Source organism: Heptranchias perlo, chromosome 12, assembly GCF_035084215.1.
Source record: "Heptranchias perlo isolate sHepPer1 chromosome 12, sHepPer1.hap1, whole genome shotgun sequence".
Lineage (NCBI taxonomy): Eukaryota > Metazoa > Chordata > Chondrichthyes > Hexanchiformes > Hexanchidae > Heptranchias > Heptranchias perlo.
Window position 1 is genome coordinate 15,672,998 of NC_090336.1, and position 18,001 is coordinate 15,690,998.

Below are 18,001 nucleotides of genomic sequence, written 5' to 3' on the forward strand. Positions count from 1 at the left end.
AAAGTATTAGTTTGAAGACATAATGGGTGTCTTTCTTAAATGCTGATTCATATCAGTAGCCGGGGATCCTGGTGGATGCCAACTTCAGCCTGAGCACAGCCCTTTGGCAGCAAATTGAACAAGGGCAAAGGACCTTTCTCATCTTCCTTCAATGACAGCAAAGTCTCAATGCAGGTTGAGCCTGTGGTGTTTAAGATTTATGTTCAATCAGTTCTGAATCATGGTTCAGAACTCATGCAACGGATGTATGGGATCCAGATAACAAGCTGCGAAGTGGATTGTGAGAAGAAGGGGAAATGGTTGTAAGGAGGGAGATCTCTGGCCTATATTGACCTGTCACTGAGAACCCTGGAAGGGAAGCCCCTGTCACAGTGGGCATGCCTCTTTGCCAATACCCCTTACATGATTAAGCAGTTGTTGCCGACATCTAAAGAAGATCAAGATGGCTGATGCGCCACAAGCTTCCCTGTGTTGTGTTGGTCCTTGCATCATATCGAAGAGATGTCCATTGCAATCTGATGAGGCAGCTCTGAATCTTGGGACAACAGTTGCTAGAAATATTACCTTGAGGCCTGGCATGAGAACAATCCTCATAATAAACTCAGGGCCTGATCCCTACCATCATTAGGTTGCAGAGAGACTCCTCATTTCTAACAGGTGGAGCTATAGATTGATGGGATATGGTGTGTGCCCATGCTGTTGTCAGGAGAATGGCACCAGTACACTTATATATTTTATGGTGTGTTGTGCTGTTCACCATGCCACTTGTGAGATCCTTCTGACCACAGTTTGTGTGAAGATTCAAACCCACACTTGTCAGTTGTCTAAAGATCAACTAGTGACTATCATCCTGGGGAGGGAGAAGAGGAGGGAGCAGAAAGTGGGCCTATTTTTGGGATCAAGTTACCTCCGAGATGACATGCCTAGTGATGGAAGTTGGAAACCATGGGCCCGATTTTAGCACCCGGTCCCGGGTGCGTTCTCGGCGGGGGGGCCTCTAAAATCCCGATTTCGAGGAGCGGGACCGGATCGCGCCTCGATCCCGCCCACTTCCGGGTTCCGCGCTGACGTGCGGGGGTGCGTGCGTAGCCCCCGCTGGTGGGAATTCCGCAGGCAATTAAAGCCAGCGGGGTTCCACTTGAGTGTATTTATCTACGTATTTCAGGTCATTAAATGACCTGATTGAGCTGTTTATTTAACAGGTGTGGGATTTTACAGTGAAATGAGACTGTTTCCCATACTGGGGGAAACACTCACACTCTCAACGGACGTGTTGCAGCCAGCAGCCTGTGGCAGCTGCCAAGGTGCATTCCACAGGTGGGGGGGAGAGCCTTCACCAACGCAGGAGGACACTCCGTAACATTGGGCAACGCCTGCCCTCCACCACCCTCCTCCAAGCAAGAAGATTCACCGGCGTGGAAGTGCAACCCCTGTGCGAGGACACACTTTTCTAGCGTGCACAAACCCGCAAACCTACACCTGCCAGATGGGTGCTGCGTTGACATCCTCGGAGGACGAACAGCATGACCAGCCTCAGCAGCCTCGCAGTCCACGCCGTCCGCCTCAGAGACATGCATCCCCACAACACGGTGCTGTGGCACATTCACCTGCACAGCAGGATGGAGGGCATCCGCAGAGAGAGATGCGTCGCAGGAGGCACTACCCTCCGCACAGGGTCTACAGACCGAGGCTCAGCTTCATGGACCTCTCTGAGCAGCAGTGCATACGTAGGCTCAGAGTCACTCGCCAGGTAGTCACCGACATCTGCAGCCTCCTCAATGACGAGCTGCTCCCGGATGGACCAAGCAGCATCTTCTTACCCGTCGCCGTCAAAGTCACCACTGCCCTCAACTTCTTCGCCTCCGGATCCTTCCAGGGTGCCACGGGGGACATCACCGGGACATCACACAAGTTCATAAGGCAGGTCACCGATGGGTTGTTCCGCAGGGCCTCGAACTACATCAACTTCGCCATGGATGAGCGCAGCCAGACGGAGAGGGCGGTTGGATTCCATGCTGTGGCTGGCTTCCCACGGGTGCAGGGTGTAATCGATCGCACACACATAGCAATACGGGCACCTCCACATGAGCCAGGGCTGTTCATCAACAGGAAAGGGTATCACTCCATGAACGCCCAGCTCATTTGTGACCACCGCCAGAGATTCCTACACGTGTGCGCCAGATACCCTGGCAGCTGCCACGATGCCTTCGTCCTCAGGGAGTCCACCGTCCCGCCCCTCTTCCACGCACCCAACGCCGGCAACGGCTGGCTCCTCGGCGACAAGGGATATCCCCTGCACACGTGGCTTATGACACCTCTGAGGAACCCCATTACCGAGCCGCAGCGTCAGTATAATGACAGCCACATTGCTACCAGGTCTACAATTGAGCAGGCTATAGGGCTGCTCAAGATGCGCTTCAGGTGCCTTGATCGTTCCGGGGGAGCGCTCCAATACACGTCATTCAGAGTGGGACGAATTATAGTTGTCTGCTGTGCCCTGCATAACATGGCACTACAGAGAGGGGTGCCGCTGGAGGAGGCCCCATGAACACCCGCCACCCACATTGAGGATGACAATGAGGAGGAGGAGGAGGAGGAGGAAGAGGGAGAGGAGGAGGAATGACCCATGGCCCGAACACCGGCTCACCTGCGTGCTCGTCAGGCCAAGGAGGCACTCATATGCCAACGGTTCTCCTAACATCACACTGTGTGAGGCGTTCACATGTCATAACGTGCACAGACGAGGGTCCATACAGGCTCCCTCCACAGAAGAGTGGTGCCTGTACACCTGCACCCACTGTATTATGCCCAATGGGTGGGACGGGGTGGTCGTCGTCATGATGAGGCGCACGGAAGGGACATATTGCACAAGCCGCAGAATTATGGACAAGAGGTGGCTGCATTGGTGAGAAAAAGTGAGTTTATTTTGTGGTGACATTCAAAGAGTGGAAATTTAAAAAAAACAAATAGACAAACACCCTGGTGCAATCCCTGTGTGCTCACGGAACTTTAGGCTTTCGTTTCCGGGTACCCCTACCTGGTGCTACCCCTGTGGCTCCAGCAGAGGTGGTGGCAGGTTGCTCCTGTTCGTGCCCTGACTGGGTAGATGCTTTGGGCCGACGCCCCCTGAGTTTTGGTGCCCGTGAGGGCACCTCCACAGACTGCTCCTCCTGCACCTGTGCAGGGGCAGACTCGACCACCTGGAGAGGATGGACTATTGCAGGCACTGGTTGAGAGGGGGGCAACGGGTGAGACGTGGGGGCGCCTTGAGTAGCGTCCACACTTCCATTTCCCCGTTCACCATCTTCCCTCTCATGGCCAAGGCCCACATCACCCCTTCCACCCTGCTGGACGGCAGTTTGGATGACGTGGGTGAGACCTTGCAAGGCCACCTCCAATGTATCTGTCAACCTGTAAATGGCGGCAGAATGTTGCTCACCCTGAATCCGAACAGCCGTTGTGAGGGCCTGGATGGACTCATTGGTGAGCTGTGCGTGACGCTCGAGGGAGGCTAGCCTGTCCTCCACCCCAGACGTTCCCACACCTACCCGTGACACTATCTCAGAGATGCCTTCACGTCCCTGCGACACTATCTCGGCGATACCCTCCTGCACCTGTGCCACCATTCCCCTCATGCAGGAGTTGGACTCCTCCATCCTCCGTGCGATTGTGGAGAGTGCGCGTGGCACCTCTCCCAGTACCTCAGCAATGTTCTGGTGCCCCTCGACGACTCTCCTTTTGACAGGTGGCCCCCTGGGTTCAGCATCTGGGTCCGGCTGAGCAAAGCCTGGAGAAGAGTGCTCACACCGACGCGGACCCTCCGCGGCTGACCCTGCCACTAGGGTCTGCTCATGCTCATGTGTGCGCGGTGACTCACCATGTGCAATCCCAACTAACTGAGGGGGGGGACCCACCGAGGTGTGTGTATCTGCGCTGGTGGATGCAAGGCTCATGTGTGACGATGCACCCTCAGAGACGGGCATGTCCTCTGAGGAATCGCCCTCAACCGAAACGTCGATCGCAGACGGTCCTGCAAGAGAACAGAGGGAAATATCAGGCATGTGACCAAATGTGGCGGTGCGGCATATGCCATGTGATGCTAAGATCATTCGCGCTCATGAGTCATGAGTGCCAGCTTTCCCTTACCGGCCGTTTCGCCAGAACCAGACTCGCCATCCGCCACCGACAGGCAATGCAGCGTGCGGCTGATCTCCAGTGCCTCGACATCGGCGTCTGTCAGGGCCACCTCGTGTGGCGGGCCCCCTCCGGTGCGTGCCCTATCGCGTGCATTCCTGGCCCTCTTCTCCTGTGAGGGCAAAACACAAAAACGTTATTGAGTGATGATTACAATGTGAGACGCTTCAAGCATTGGTGTGAGTGGGTTGAGCGTGTGCCAGATGGATGGGAGGATGCGTGTGCCACATGGCCATCCCATTGTATGGGCATTGGGGTGTGTGGTAGTGGTCGAGTGGGGACAGGGACGGTGGGTACGTGCAGGCACTGTGAGGATGATAGTTGGGTGGCTGTGAGGATTGGTGCGGGAGCGCAGTGCTGTCAGTGGAGATGGGGTTGTGAGGTGTTTGAGGTGATGTGGAAGACGGAGTGACGCAGAGTGCGTTAGTGTACTCACTATCCCGGACCTGGTGAGGTCATTGAATCTCTTGCGGCACTGAATCCAAGTGCGGGTGGTGTTGCCCCTGCTTGTGACCTCAGCGGCCACCTCCTCCCATGCCCTCTTGGTGGCGCTGGCAGGGCACCTCCTTCCACCTGTGGGGAACAGCATCTCCCTCCTCATGCAGACCCCGTCCAGCAGCACCTGGAGGGCGTGGTCCGTGAAACGGGGAGCAGCCTTACCCCTGTGCTCCTCCATCCTTCATGGAGTATAGTTTGTGGCTGGAGGGGCTTTGGTGGACTGCCCCTTTAAATAGAGCGCCACCATCGCTCAGACGTCAATGCGCATGCGCAGGCCGCCGGCACGCAGCTGAGAAGCGCGGAACCCGTAACTGCCGGCTAATTACATCAATCATCCCGCGATTGCGCGCGCAACGCACTCAATTTGGACGGCGCGTTTTCCTCGAGCCCGACTGACCACCCGCTGCCAACCCGCACCCCTGGTAAAATCGGGCCCCATGTCTCTGTAATCCAATACCTGATGTAGGCAGGTCTGCAGTACTCCAGGATAATGATGACTGACCAGCCAGTCAGGTTCACAGATGAACCTACGACTGGGGCTCCAGAAAACCAATGCCTTAACATGTAGCATGGTCCTGAAAACTGGCTGGATAAGCAGCAGAAACCTTACCAGTGTTCTGTGCTGGTTGGCTGTGCAATTTTATCTAGTTAATCTCCAGCATTACACTGTGCACACTTGTTGGTCGCTAAGCCTTGGCTCTGCCAACCTGTGCCTAAGCTCTGTGGGCTCAGATAAGCAGGATGTGTACCTACAGAGAGAAGATATGCACTTCATATCGGGCAAACAGAAATTGTGCCTGCATTGGTTGTTTTGGAGACTCTGATGGTGGGTTTCTGTCGATGTCAGACATCCAGCTGACCAATCAAGGGATTGTGTAGGTTATGAGTAGATGCATGCGTACGTTATGTCTGGGTGTGAAGAAGTGTCAGGTTTTGTAGGCTCCACAGGAATAACTCCACGAGTTGCAGTCATGTACCATTTCAAAGAGAAATTTCGATCGCCACCAGAAATAATATATTTCTGACATAAAACCTGAGAGAAGATGCACACTTTGTGAGCCGTCTCCTGCTGGCTCATGTAAATAAAACTCTGCGCATCTCTGCTTTGGCTTCCTGCTTTAATTAGCTCTGAGCTGTGTTCGAGCATAATAGTTGCTGAATTGTTCGTTGGAGCTTTAACAGTAATTACCCCATTCTGTGCATCGCTCTGCTGTGCCTGTGCTTCTGCTGTTGGCTCCGAATTATCGGACACTTGCTCCAGAGCTTCCAAGTGAGACTTGCTTCTTCTGCAACGCTCTTTAATTCATTAGTCAGCCCTCTGCACAGTGGTGAGCTGAGTGCTTTCTAATGTGGGCCACTGTTATCCACCTCTCTTTAATGAATGTTGCTATCCTGCTGCTACTTCAGGTGGCATTTGATAGCTCAGTACTATACCAACCTTATTTTTCTTGCATTTGGTCCGGTGTATTAGTAGCTATTTAAAATCTGTCTGAATTAAACCTTCGGGAATTGTAGCTCTGACCACAGTGGTCACTGCTCTTGTGGTGAGCCCTAAAGAGCATTTCTGCGTTAACCTCTGAGAGGACTGTAGCAGTATTTATGAACCAAAATTTCACAGTTACAGTTAGTAGTAGCTTATACCCAAAATAGAAAGAAAGAACTTGCATTTATATTGCACTTTTCACTGCCTATGGATATCCTAAAGCGCCTCACAGCAATTGAAGTACTTTTAAAGTGCATTCACTTGAAATGTATCAAAACTCGGAAGCCAATTTGCACACAGCAAGGTCCCACAAACAGCAACCCGATAATGACCAGGTAATATGCTTTTTTTAGTGATGTTGGTCGAGGGATAAACTTTGGCCAGTTCTCCCTTGCTTTTCTTCGAACAGTGCTATGGGATCTTTTGCATCCACCTGAGAGAGCAATAAGGGCCTCGGCTTAATATCTCATCCGAAAGGTGACACCTCTGACAGTGCAGCACTCCCTCAGTACTGCACTGAAGTGTCAGCCTAGATTATGTGCTCAAGTGCTGGAATGTGACTTGAACCTACAACCTTCTGACTCAGAGGTGAGAGTACTACCACTGAGCCATGGCTGACAAATATCATGTATTAATGTCCTTCTGTTCCGTACTTTCCTTTTTAGAAATTTATAGACCATCAATTTACGATATGGTTTAAGAGGGGACATTGGTGTGCTGATTTGTAGTGCTATCAAGTAGGGAACAGACTTACACAGAGCTGAGTTTCCAATCTTGTCAGTCGGAGGTGCTAAATAAAACCTACAGAGGAGAGCGCATCCAGTTGATTCACTCCAAGGCACTTACACATGTCACCTAGTGCCATTACAGAGTGGAATTGGCAGAGTTTTGGGAAGAAGGTTGCATGACTGACCTCCTGACCTGAGAAATAGTGGGGTAGATTTTGATTTTGTTCCATGGTGTAAAACAGCTGCGAGTCGGCAGCCCGTTTTATATCTCTCCCGATTTTTAAATCAAGAGAGATGTAAAAGGGGCTGCTGATTCACTATCACCCATTTTACACTATCTCACAAAGTCAAAATCTACTCCAGTGCGTTTAAAAAAGACGAAGAGAAAAGAAGATTAATTTAAAAACTGATATTTTTTATTGCACCTTTGTGAAGCATTTTGGGAGGTGCTTTCTATATTAATGGTGCAATGTAAATGCAAGTTGATGTTGCTTCTCAGCAAATTCTTTCCAAAGAATAGCCTGAAAATCAAGTGCTGCTCATTGACTGTTTAATCCTTTGCTCTTACGGAAAAGCTTGAGTAAAATGTAATTAACAAAGCTCCATTTAAAGGCAATAAAATCACAGCAATAAAATGCATAATAACTTTGAATTGGCACTAGCCAAGGTGTTCCAAATGCTTAAGTAACTCAGCAGAGAGCTATCCAGGTTTAATGAAAACTTTATTGTTTGATCCGTCAACGCTGACGTCCGATTTAGTCTGCACCTTTGGGTGTTCACGAACACACTGCATCCAGCTCTATTTTTTATCTATGTGACGAATTGTTTGCAGGAGTGCTGTATGTAAACAATTCCAGCTTCTGATTGAATATTTGTATTGATTATTGTGAATGTTCATCACATTTTTTAATTTATGGCGCAGTGCAGCAAGATTGAATTTGACATTTTTTAAATGCACTGCACTCATGCATCTAATTTCCAAAGTTAGTGTGTGCAGATTGATAACTGCAAACACTGAAAGAAAAATTAGAAGGAAGTTCACCAAATAATTTAACATCATTACTAAAGAGTCTGCCAGATGTCAAATCAATAAGTGCAATTACCTTTTATATACATTTATTTGCCTTGTTTGGAAAACAAATTATGACTTTCCTGCTCCCCCAGTCTCCTGCCTCGGTCCCCCTGGCAGGAAGGGAAAGCAATCTTCCTCTGACTCTTCCTGCTTCTGTTCTAAATATTAGGAGGCACACAGCAGTTTTGGTGGAGGTGGGGGTGAAGGTGGATGAAATGACCTGCCAGTTCTTCTTGCATTCGTTTTGGCCTTTTGTTCCTCATCTTTGCCTCAACCAAGTTTGGGAAATCAACATATATAGAAGTCTAGATGTGAATGAGTTTGAGGAGCAAGTGACTTAGATTTTGTTTCTTCCTCCTGTCCATCTGCCATTCCGCTCCCCCCCCCCCTCCCCTCGATATGTCTGCTAGTCTACTTTTGTTAACTTCTTAGCTTTTGGCTTTTATTTAATTTCTTCCATGTGTTTGTCAATTTTTTTTTCTCTTGTCTTTTGTGCAGCCTCCATCTCTACTCTCTCTCTGTCTAGCTCTCTTACTCAGTCTCTGCTTTCCCTCTCGATAGTCGAGAAGGAGTGGAAATGAAAAAGGAGACTTTATACCATTGAAATATCACTTTTTTCGGTCAGCCAGGTGTCTGACACATGGGGAAATACATCACCTTAATTAGGAGTTTACTGTGAAATCCACTTAAGTAGAGATCCCAATGGAATGGCCATTTTTCCCCTGTAGTGACACCCCTGACCTACTTAACTTGGAGAACTTAAGTGTAGGTAGACAAGAATTAAGGACCCTGAAGAGTATAAAGGATTACATCTGGAGCCAAAACCACAACAGAGCATCGATAAGCTATCCACTGATTATCCAGCTAGGATCTCCTTACTTGTTTGGGCATTAGCTTGCAGGGATACCTGAGGCTGAGTGGGAAGAATCTTAACCCCCAGTTCATAGATGTAGGTCTACCCGTCCTGGTCTCCTCAATGAGCCAGGCTGACTGGACTGGCTTCGGAATACTGTAGACCGAACAGGCTTAAATATGAGATTGCCAAGTCTGCCACAGAGGATGCATTGCCAGGCATGTGATCTTGGAGCCCGCTTGACTCCAAAGAGATCCCCCTTGCCTATCCTGAATGAGCACAGTTGTCAAGAATATTTTTCACATAGATATTACTCAATATAAAGAATGACAAATTGCAGCTAATTTCTGATGGCACTTATATTGCCTGCATTCCTTTTCTGTGCGTAATAAAAATGTCAGCGTTTCTTCTGAGCCTGATGACCTTTTCTGACAGTTCTTCCAATTTACTGCTCTTACTGCCTCAAACAGGCTGCATTTTAGAAGTTTTTGACAGAAGTAACTCTGTGTGGTATTAGCCTGTCAGTGTTTCCAGCAAGCAGACAGCTAGTTGACACTGAGTCGAGGATGATTTTTTCATTCTGGCCAACCCTGATGCAGAAATGGCAAGACTGAGTCCTGTAGTTTGGGGGCCCCTTTTTCCTACTCTGAGTCCCTCTGCCATGAGCCAATTTGTCAGTATTGCCACGTGCTTCTATTGTATCGGTGACAAGTTTAATCTTTTCCTGCCTTTAATCAATTAGTATGAGCAGTAATTCAGTCTGCCCCACTGCTGCCACCATTCATCTAACCTGAAAGGGAACAGGATAACAGTCTAACCTCACAGCCAGTTATGGGATTATAGGTACCACAAGGTTGCTTCTCACTGGGTATTACTGTCCAACATTTCTACAAGTGACTGACCAACCAGCCTTTGCCGTGTCCAGTGCACTCAGCCGCTTCTTGATATCAAGTGGAGTGAATCGAAGTGACTGAGCAGAACCACCAGTCATTTACCATTAATATCCTAGTATTTTAGCCAAGATAGAAAAAACTTGCCAGCTACCCCGGGGCTAACTTGCTTTCCAGCTTAGATGAGGAACTGAAGAACAAAGTAACATTCTTGCATTTCTCCTTCTGTCTAAGTGCATCATTGGACATTTCTTAATCCTTTCTCAGCAACTGTGTGGGTCACTGGTTAATTCAGGAAAAAGCAAATATTTTTCCATTTTTTTGTCAAAAGAAATTTGTCCTTGTGTTTTGTTTTTATTGGAGTTAGAGGGCGGATGTACAGAAAAATGGGCCTATTTTTAAAATCAGCAGAAGCCGATATTGTTTAACTTTGCAGTAAGGTACCATGGCACTCCATTTTGAAATTTTGCCCAGTGTTGCATCCAAATGTTCAATGTTGCAATGGCCTGTCTAGGGGGAGGCAGGTTCGAAAAGTGAAATCACTTTGAGGCATTTTCTTAATACAGTATTTTCCACGTCACTAACTTTTTGAGTTCCAATTATTTCCCCATTCCCATGCCGGGAATGCAAAAGGTGCAAACTTATGACATTAGCACGTGTTTCTGTGTCATTAACACCGTCATTCTGCAAGGAGGCAGCAGTTTGAGCTTTTCCACAGGGATACTCAAGGCAGCTTATGTACATCTGCACTAGCCAGGCTGTGAAAATGATTGATAGTCCTTGTGCTATGGATCCTTAAACATTCTCTGATTCCATGAGGAGCCAATGTTGTAATGAGGTGCTGCCTGTGTTGCATGTGCACTTGACTATCAACACTGGGATATTGTGATAAATGTTTTGCTTTCTTTTAATTTTGCAGTACAAAGGCAAAGTAAACCTTCATGTTTTTGAGGATTGGTGTGGCTCTTCAATTTATCAGCTTCGGAAGAATATTCATTTTCCACTATACCCTCATGTAAGTAAACTGTAGATTTAGACCTTGACCTAATGGCATCTCTTTTCTGGTTTCACCGCAAGAAATTTGAAAGGTAACGATGTGAGGATGCATCACCGAAATTCTCCTCATTCCTTTTGCTGCCGCCTTCCCCCTTTTCCAATTTATTTTTATCCTTTTGTAAGGTCTCCCGCAACTCCAGTCAAGAGGGGAGGCAGACGATTTGCTGCTCCGTCTCTGCTGGTACTGCTGTTTGAACCCGGCTGCCAGGAGGTGTATGAGATCAGCACCGGATAACTCACTCTCTTGTTTTTCCATCCATTCCATGGAGAAAACACTTTCCATGTTCCCCTGATAATAGGTGTCAGCCATGGCTTACTTGGTAACACTCTCACCTCTGAGTCAGATGGTTGTGGGTTCAAGCCCCTCTCCAGAGACTTGAGCACATAATCCCGGCTGACACTCCAGAGCAGTACTGAGGGAGTGCTGCACTGTTGGAGGTGCCGTCTTTCAGATGAGATGTTAAACCAAGACCCCTTCTACCCTCTCAGGCAGATGTAAAAGATCTCATGGCAGAATTTTGAAGAACAACTGGTGCGTTCTCCCCAGTGTCCTGGCCAATATTTATCCCTTAACCAACATTACTTAAAAAATCCCCAGATTATCTGGTCATTACCTTGTTTGTGAGACCTTGCAGTGCACAAATTGGCTGTTGCGTTTCCTACATCACAACACTGACTACACTTCAAAAATATTTAATTGGCTGTAAAGCGCTTAGTGACATCCTAAGGTCGTGAAAGGCTCTATATAAATGCAAGTTTTTTTTTATGGCCCTGTAAAAATTGAGAAATTACCACTTGCGGGAAAACAGTGTCTGTGAACTAAAAACACTTTAGATTTAGTATCAAAGCACGGGCAGTTTGTTCTGTGGACATGCCCATCAGGAACTGAGTTAGAATTGCTCAGTGGTATTTCACATAGAACCCTTACAGTTGGCAGAAAGAGAGCAATTCAGTCCCATCAGTCTGGGCTGGATTTGGGTTCGGGTTCCAGAGGTAAGAGTTCTAACTCATTGCATGGACTGTCGTATGAGGAGAGATTGGGTCGACTCGGCCTATATTCACTCGGGTTTCGAAGAATGAGAGGGGATCTCATTGAAACATATAAAATTCTGACAGGGTTGGACAGACTGGATGCAGGGAGGATGTTTCCCCTGGCTGGGGGGGTTCCAGAACGAGGGGTCACAGTCTCAGGATACGGGGTAGGACATTTAGGACTGAGATGAGGAGAAATTTCTTCACTCAGAGGGTGGTGAACCTGTGGAATTCTCTACCACAGAAGGCTGTGGAGGCCAAGTCACTGAATATATTCAAGAAGGAGCTAGATAGATTTCTAGACACAAAAGGCATCAAGGGGTATGGGGAGAGAGCGGGAATATGGTATTGAGATAGAGGATTAGCCATGATCATATTGAATGGCGGGAGCAGTCTGGAAAGGCCGAATGGCCTACTCCGGCACCTATTTTCTATGTTTCTATGTTTCTATGCATCGCTATCCTGTCCATCTTGGAGCGTGCGGATGGTCAAATATCCAACTGACTTGTGTCAGGAACTGAATCTGATGCTAGCGAGGAGAAAACGCCAAACATATTTTTGGCTGCTTCAGATTGGTGTGAAGGCAAGTTGATAAAGTTGTGAAAAAGAAAGCAAAATCATGAGATCCTTGGTTTTATAAACAGAATACAAAAGCAAAAAGGTAATGTAAATTAAACAAAACATTGATTAGGCCGTAGTTAGAATACAGTGCTCAGTGTTAGGCTCCTCATTTCAGGAAAAATGTCACGGCCAAAGAGAAAGAACTTAAGAAATTCACTAAGATGATCCAGGGATGAGGAAAATCTAGAGAAACTGGAACTCTTTTCCTTAGAACAAAGAAGGTTAAGAGGAAATCTGCTGAGGGGTTTTATTTCGGTAATTTGGGAAAGTGAGTCGGTATCTGAAGGCATAGAATTTATTTCTAACACGGAGGGTTGATAGGATATGAAATGCCCTGCCGGAAGCAGACTCCATAATAACTTTTAAAAGCGAACTAGATAGATATTTGATAAAACAGAATTTCAAAGGCTATGGATAATACCCAGGGAAATGGGACTAAATGGATAATTCTTTCAGAGAATCAGTGTGATGGACTGTATGGCCTCCTACTCTGCTATAAAATTCTATGATCCTATGATTTTTGTTAATTAAGCAATTACTAATATTTCAAATAAAATAAACCTCATATATTACTGTTATAACAACAATTATAATGAGATCCATTAGGGAATAGGGTAGCATAGTTGGTTGTTCTAGCACTTTTTCTACAACCTGAATATTAATTGAGAAAGGGGGGATATAGGTGTCTTCACTCACTGAAGTAGTTTGAGCGTGGCAGTCTTAGCACAGTTGCTAGTCTTTATCACAAAACTGCTCGACACTTGAGACTAATTGACACTAAACTGGTAACATCGCTCAAAGAGCCTTCAAGAACGGCTGGTGGCAAAGTAGGTTAAGTTTTTGTGAGGTTGGGGTTAGGACCGCAGTTTACTGGCAATTGGACAGAAGAGCATTCCCACACAGTCTGCTGCTTCTGGCTGAGGACAGTTGATGAGTGACCTGCAAAGAGAAGGGGAAAAACCCCTACCCACTCTTGAAATAACACAAAATTGGGCAAATTTGTCAGGGGTCACAGGTCCTCGATTATTATTATGTTGAGACTGATGCATAAACCTCTAATGATCAGTGGGTAAATATGAGAAATGAAAAGTTGTCGTTTTGTTTCAGACGCGTACCTCAGTGAACAAAATTGCTGTTTCTCCAAAATGGAAGAACTATGGGCTTCGGATATTCGGCTACATACACCCCTACAAAGATGGTAAGGATGGAGTGGCATACTCAGAAATGTCTCCAGTAGCCTCTTTGTTGGTGGTCACTGATGTTGCAATTCTACCACCAACAATCCAGCAAAGGCAAAAGGATATTGAAAATAAACTGCTGTTAGCTCACCAGGGTCATCATTTTTGTGTGTGAGCGAGCTGTGGACAAGGTTCACAATCATGCAAGACTGTCACTCCAGCCAACCCAGAGGGGGGTGAAGCCAGGTAGAACGGGTATTAATTCCCCAATTATAAACATAAATAATGGTAGATGTCAAAAAATAATATTCAACGTTTATTACAAATTAAAATGGGCAAGAACAGGCCCTGGTTTGAACTGCCTGGCCCCACTTCCTTCACCCCGCCGTATCTTCAGCCGTTTAGGCGCTAAGCTCTGGTATTCCCTCCCTAAACCTCTCCACCTCTCTCTCCTCCTTTCTCTAAAGCCTATCTCTTTGACCAACTTTTGATCGCCTGTCCTAATGTCGTCTTCTTTGGCTCGGTAGCAATTTTTGTCTGATTACACGCCTGTGAAACACCTTGGGACGTTCTACTGCATTAATGGGTGCTATATATAAATGCAAGTTGTTGTTGGATCCAGTGTTGAACCCTGAGTGTGAATTGAACTGAATTTTTGCTGTCTGAAAATGGATGACTGGTAAAGGAGAAATGACTCTGGCAACCAACGCTGATATTTGACTTTAATGAACTGTTGGCCATTTGCTCCCTTGCCCAGTGTCCTGCCTTCCCTCCTATTGTTGCTTCAGCAGCAGAGTACAAATGGCATCACACCTATTGTCAAACATCAGTAGTGAGCTAAAACTGAGAAGTCCTGATGATATCATCATTGATTGCAGCCAGTTTATATCTTCCCCACTTTCTCTGGAAGATGGAACTAATGAGCCTGAAGTTCATCACATCAGCATTACTTCAGGGTAAATTACTCAACCATTTAAATGAAGTAACACCTTTCCTACCCCGATGTGTCATAAAACCAGATTTAATGTCTGTGTGTATGGTGCTGTATAACCACTTTCATGCACCATCACTCATGACAGCCACCTTCAAAGTAAAGCTGTACAAAAGTAGTGAACAAAAATAAAATAGCGGCGGGTGAATGCCAAATGTTTATTCATTTTAGTCAGTCAAACATTCTTCAAAACAGTAGCACAGCTTTGAGGGGTTCAGGACTGGAAGGTGACCTGAGGTCAAGGATGAACACGAGTTAGATATTCATACTGTACATGTTAGTGATAAAATAGACAAAGGAACATAGGAACAGGAGTAGGCCATTCAGCACCTCTAGCCTGCTCCACCATTCAATCAGATCATGGCTGATCTGTACCTCAACTCCATTTACCCGCCTTTCACCCATATCCCTTGATATCCTTATCTAACAAAATTCTTTCGACCTTAGTCCCAAAAGCTTCAATTGTCCTAGCATCCACAGCCTTTTGGGGCAGAGAATTCCAGATTTCCACTACCCTCCTGATTTCATTCCTAAATGTTAAGATTGTGCCGTCTTGTTCTTGGTTCCCCCACCAGAGGAAATGTCTTCTCTGTATCTACCCTATCAAATCTTTTTAAACAAAGGAAATGTTGTTATTATTAATGAATCTCCCAGGGTGTCGTTCACATGTAGTTAGATGTTGGTCAGGGACTTTTCCCCAGTGTCGAGTTTCCAAGGACCAGTGCTTGATCAGGTGATCATTTGCCATAGTCCAGCTCTGGCTAACTGTCTGACTGCAGCCACACTATCAGAAGTTGGCGCTAAAGCACGTCCTAAACATCCCCCTCTGGCCCCGTGTGAACGCCATCTTCATTCAACGACACAATTAACCTGTATAAAACGCTGAGAACAAATTAAGTCTTCCTTCTTCTGCTACTTGCAGATCAGTTATTTGTAACTTTTATAGTTGGTTGTCACTTAAGCATAAGGAAATTGTAGCCCCACAGGAACAAGCTGAATACTATAACCTCCATGATCTATGGCAAAGCACACCACACACTTACAATAAGAACAACAACGACAACTTACATTTATATAGCGCCTTTGACGTAGTAAAATGTCCCAAGGTGCTCACAGGTTATTAAACAAAAGTCGACATCGAGCCACACAAGGAGGTATTAGGCCAGGTAGGTATTAAGGAGCGTCCTAAAGGAAGAGAGGCGGAGAGGTTTGGGAAGGGAATTCCAGAGCTTAGGGCCTAGGCAGCTGAAGGCACGGCCGCCAATGGTGGGGTGATGGGAAACGGGGATGCGCAAGAAGCCAGAATTGGAAGAGCGCAGAGATCTCGGATACCCTGATCCTTTTCTACTTGATTGTCATTAAATGTGGTGGCAGTAATAATCTGGGTATACAGTTGCATAGGAGCAGGATGAAAAAGTGCAGCTGCCTTGATGATGCATCACACGCATACCCACACATCTAAAGCAGCTGAAAAATCCCCTGGGGTACAGCTGATATTTCCAAATCAAACCCCGGGCCTTGGGCAGAAGCACAACCTGAAATTAGTTGCAGAGATTTCTAACTTTATGTATACATTTTTTTTTCAGTTTTTTTTTGAGAATGATGGAATTTTTTCATGTGTATATTATAAAATTTGGTGCAGAAATTTCTCAGTTCGACAAGTGAGAAAGTCTGATTTTTGCTCGGGTGGCGGGGCCTATTTCAACCAGAACTTCCACCCACTTATTCCAAATACTAGGGACAGGGTCATTTGCATAGTCAGGGCAGGTCACCATGCCTGCCCCAGCCCGACATAGTCCACCATTGTAAGGCTTTGCCACTCAGCCTTATGTTTCCACCCCCACCCCCACTCCCAAAGCCTAACGTGGTCAAAGGAAAAACATTTTCTTTGTAAACCTTTGGTTCACACTGGAGCCACTCTGTCATAGAGTACGGAACTGACCCGCTCTGGGATTGATTACCTTATTCTAGCAAAGGTTAGCAGCATTCAGAAGCCAAAAAGAGGAATAAGCCCAGGTCTCAATTGGCGTGAGTTTAGGCTGTCAAGCCGTAAATGGAGGAATTTCCTGGTGATGCCCAGGTACCCGCCTGCTCCCGCCCCCCCCAACCCACAACACTCCCCCATTTCATTCTCTGTAATGCCATCATCCTCTTTAATTAGTGAAACATAGATGCTGTGAATACTAACTTTTCATGCTTTGAAATTACACTCCGTAGGGTGAATGGGCTTCTTTCAATTCCTTTCTTGAGATGCACAGGAAAGGTCTGTGTGAGATAAAAGGCTAAATTTGTGACCTGCTCTTGTCCATATCCATGTACCCCTGGGCCGCGAAAATCAGACTTACTCACTTGCCCAACTGAGAAATTTCTGAGCCCCACATCCTGCCTTTTCTGTGTGAATTGAATAGGTAAACTACTCTTGTCCATATCATGTTGCTTGGATTATATGACCTGTACTCGTCTCTATCAGTGTAACAGGAGCGTCAACAGACTGCTTTTTTCAATTTTTGAAAAAGGATCTGCTCGTGTCTTTGTAGCTAGACTATGCAATCTTCTTTTCTGATCAAATTTACCTGGATTACATGACCTGCTCCTGCACGTATCAGATTACCTGAATTACATGACCTGCCCATCTTCTATGTCCATGCCGTTGAACGACATGACCTGTAAAACATTGGTAGAGTTGGAGTCCCTTGTCTTGTGTTTGTTTTTAACAATATAATCTATTAAATGTTTTAGAATCAGTGCCCCCCACCCCACCCCACCAAAAAAAGGACTCCATAGCTATATAAACCAGTTAGCCTGTAATGATTTTATTTTATGCCTTTTAAGCAAAAAATGCTTTAGGCTACCCTATTCATTGGCACTTAGCAAACTCTTTTGCCTCTCTGTTTTGCAGAAGCCTCTGCCTTCATGCCTCAGCCAGGATCTTTTAGCGTACTTGTGATGCACAGACTGATTTTTGGAGTGTGGCTTAAAGCATGCCAAGTTTCTCCTTCCTGTTGGCGGAACGGCCCCTTTTTGAACAGTATATTTCCATGAATAGGAAAGTGAAAGAGATGGCTGGGACAGCAAACATTCTTGACCATCAGTCCATCTGTCTTCAGCCTTTATTGTTAGCCTTCGAGGCATGTTTTTTAAAAATTCGTTCATGGGATGTGGGCGTCGCTGGCAAGACCTGAATTTATTGCCCATCCCTAATTGCCCTTGAGAAGGTGGTGGTGAGCCGTCTTCTTGAACCACTGCAGTCCGTGTGGTGAAGGATCTTCCACAGTGCTGTTAGGTAGGGAGTTCCAGGATTTTGACCTACCGACGATGAAGGAATGGCGATAGGAACATAGGAACAGGAGTAGGCCATTCAGCCCTTGTGCCTGCTCCTCCATTTGATAAGATCGTGGCTGATCT

At 46.5% G+C, this 18,001-nt stretch overlaps 1 protein-coding gene across 2 annotated transcripts in view; it reads left to right on the plus strand.

The window, feature by feature from the left end:
• b4galnt4a (beta-1,4-N-acetyl-galactosaminyl transferase 4a) overlaps nucleotides 1–18,001 on the plus strand; it is a 659,811-nt gene that overhangs the window by 355,123 nt on the left and 286,687 nt on the right. For both annotated transcript variants that reach the window (XM_067993694.1, XM_067993695.1), the window contains exons 4-5: nucleotides 10,638–10,733; nucleotides 13,535–13,625. In XM_067993694.1, the coding sequence (XP_067849795.1) occupies nucleotides 10,638–10,733; nucleotides 13,535–13,625 (187 nt within the window). The remainder of the gene's footprint in view (nucleotides 1–10,637; nucleotides 10,734–13,534; nucleotides 13,626–18,001) is intronic.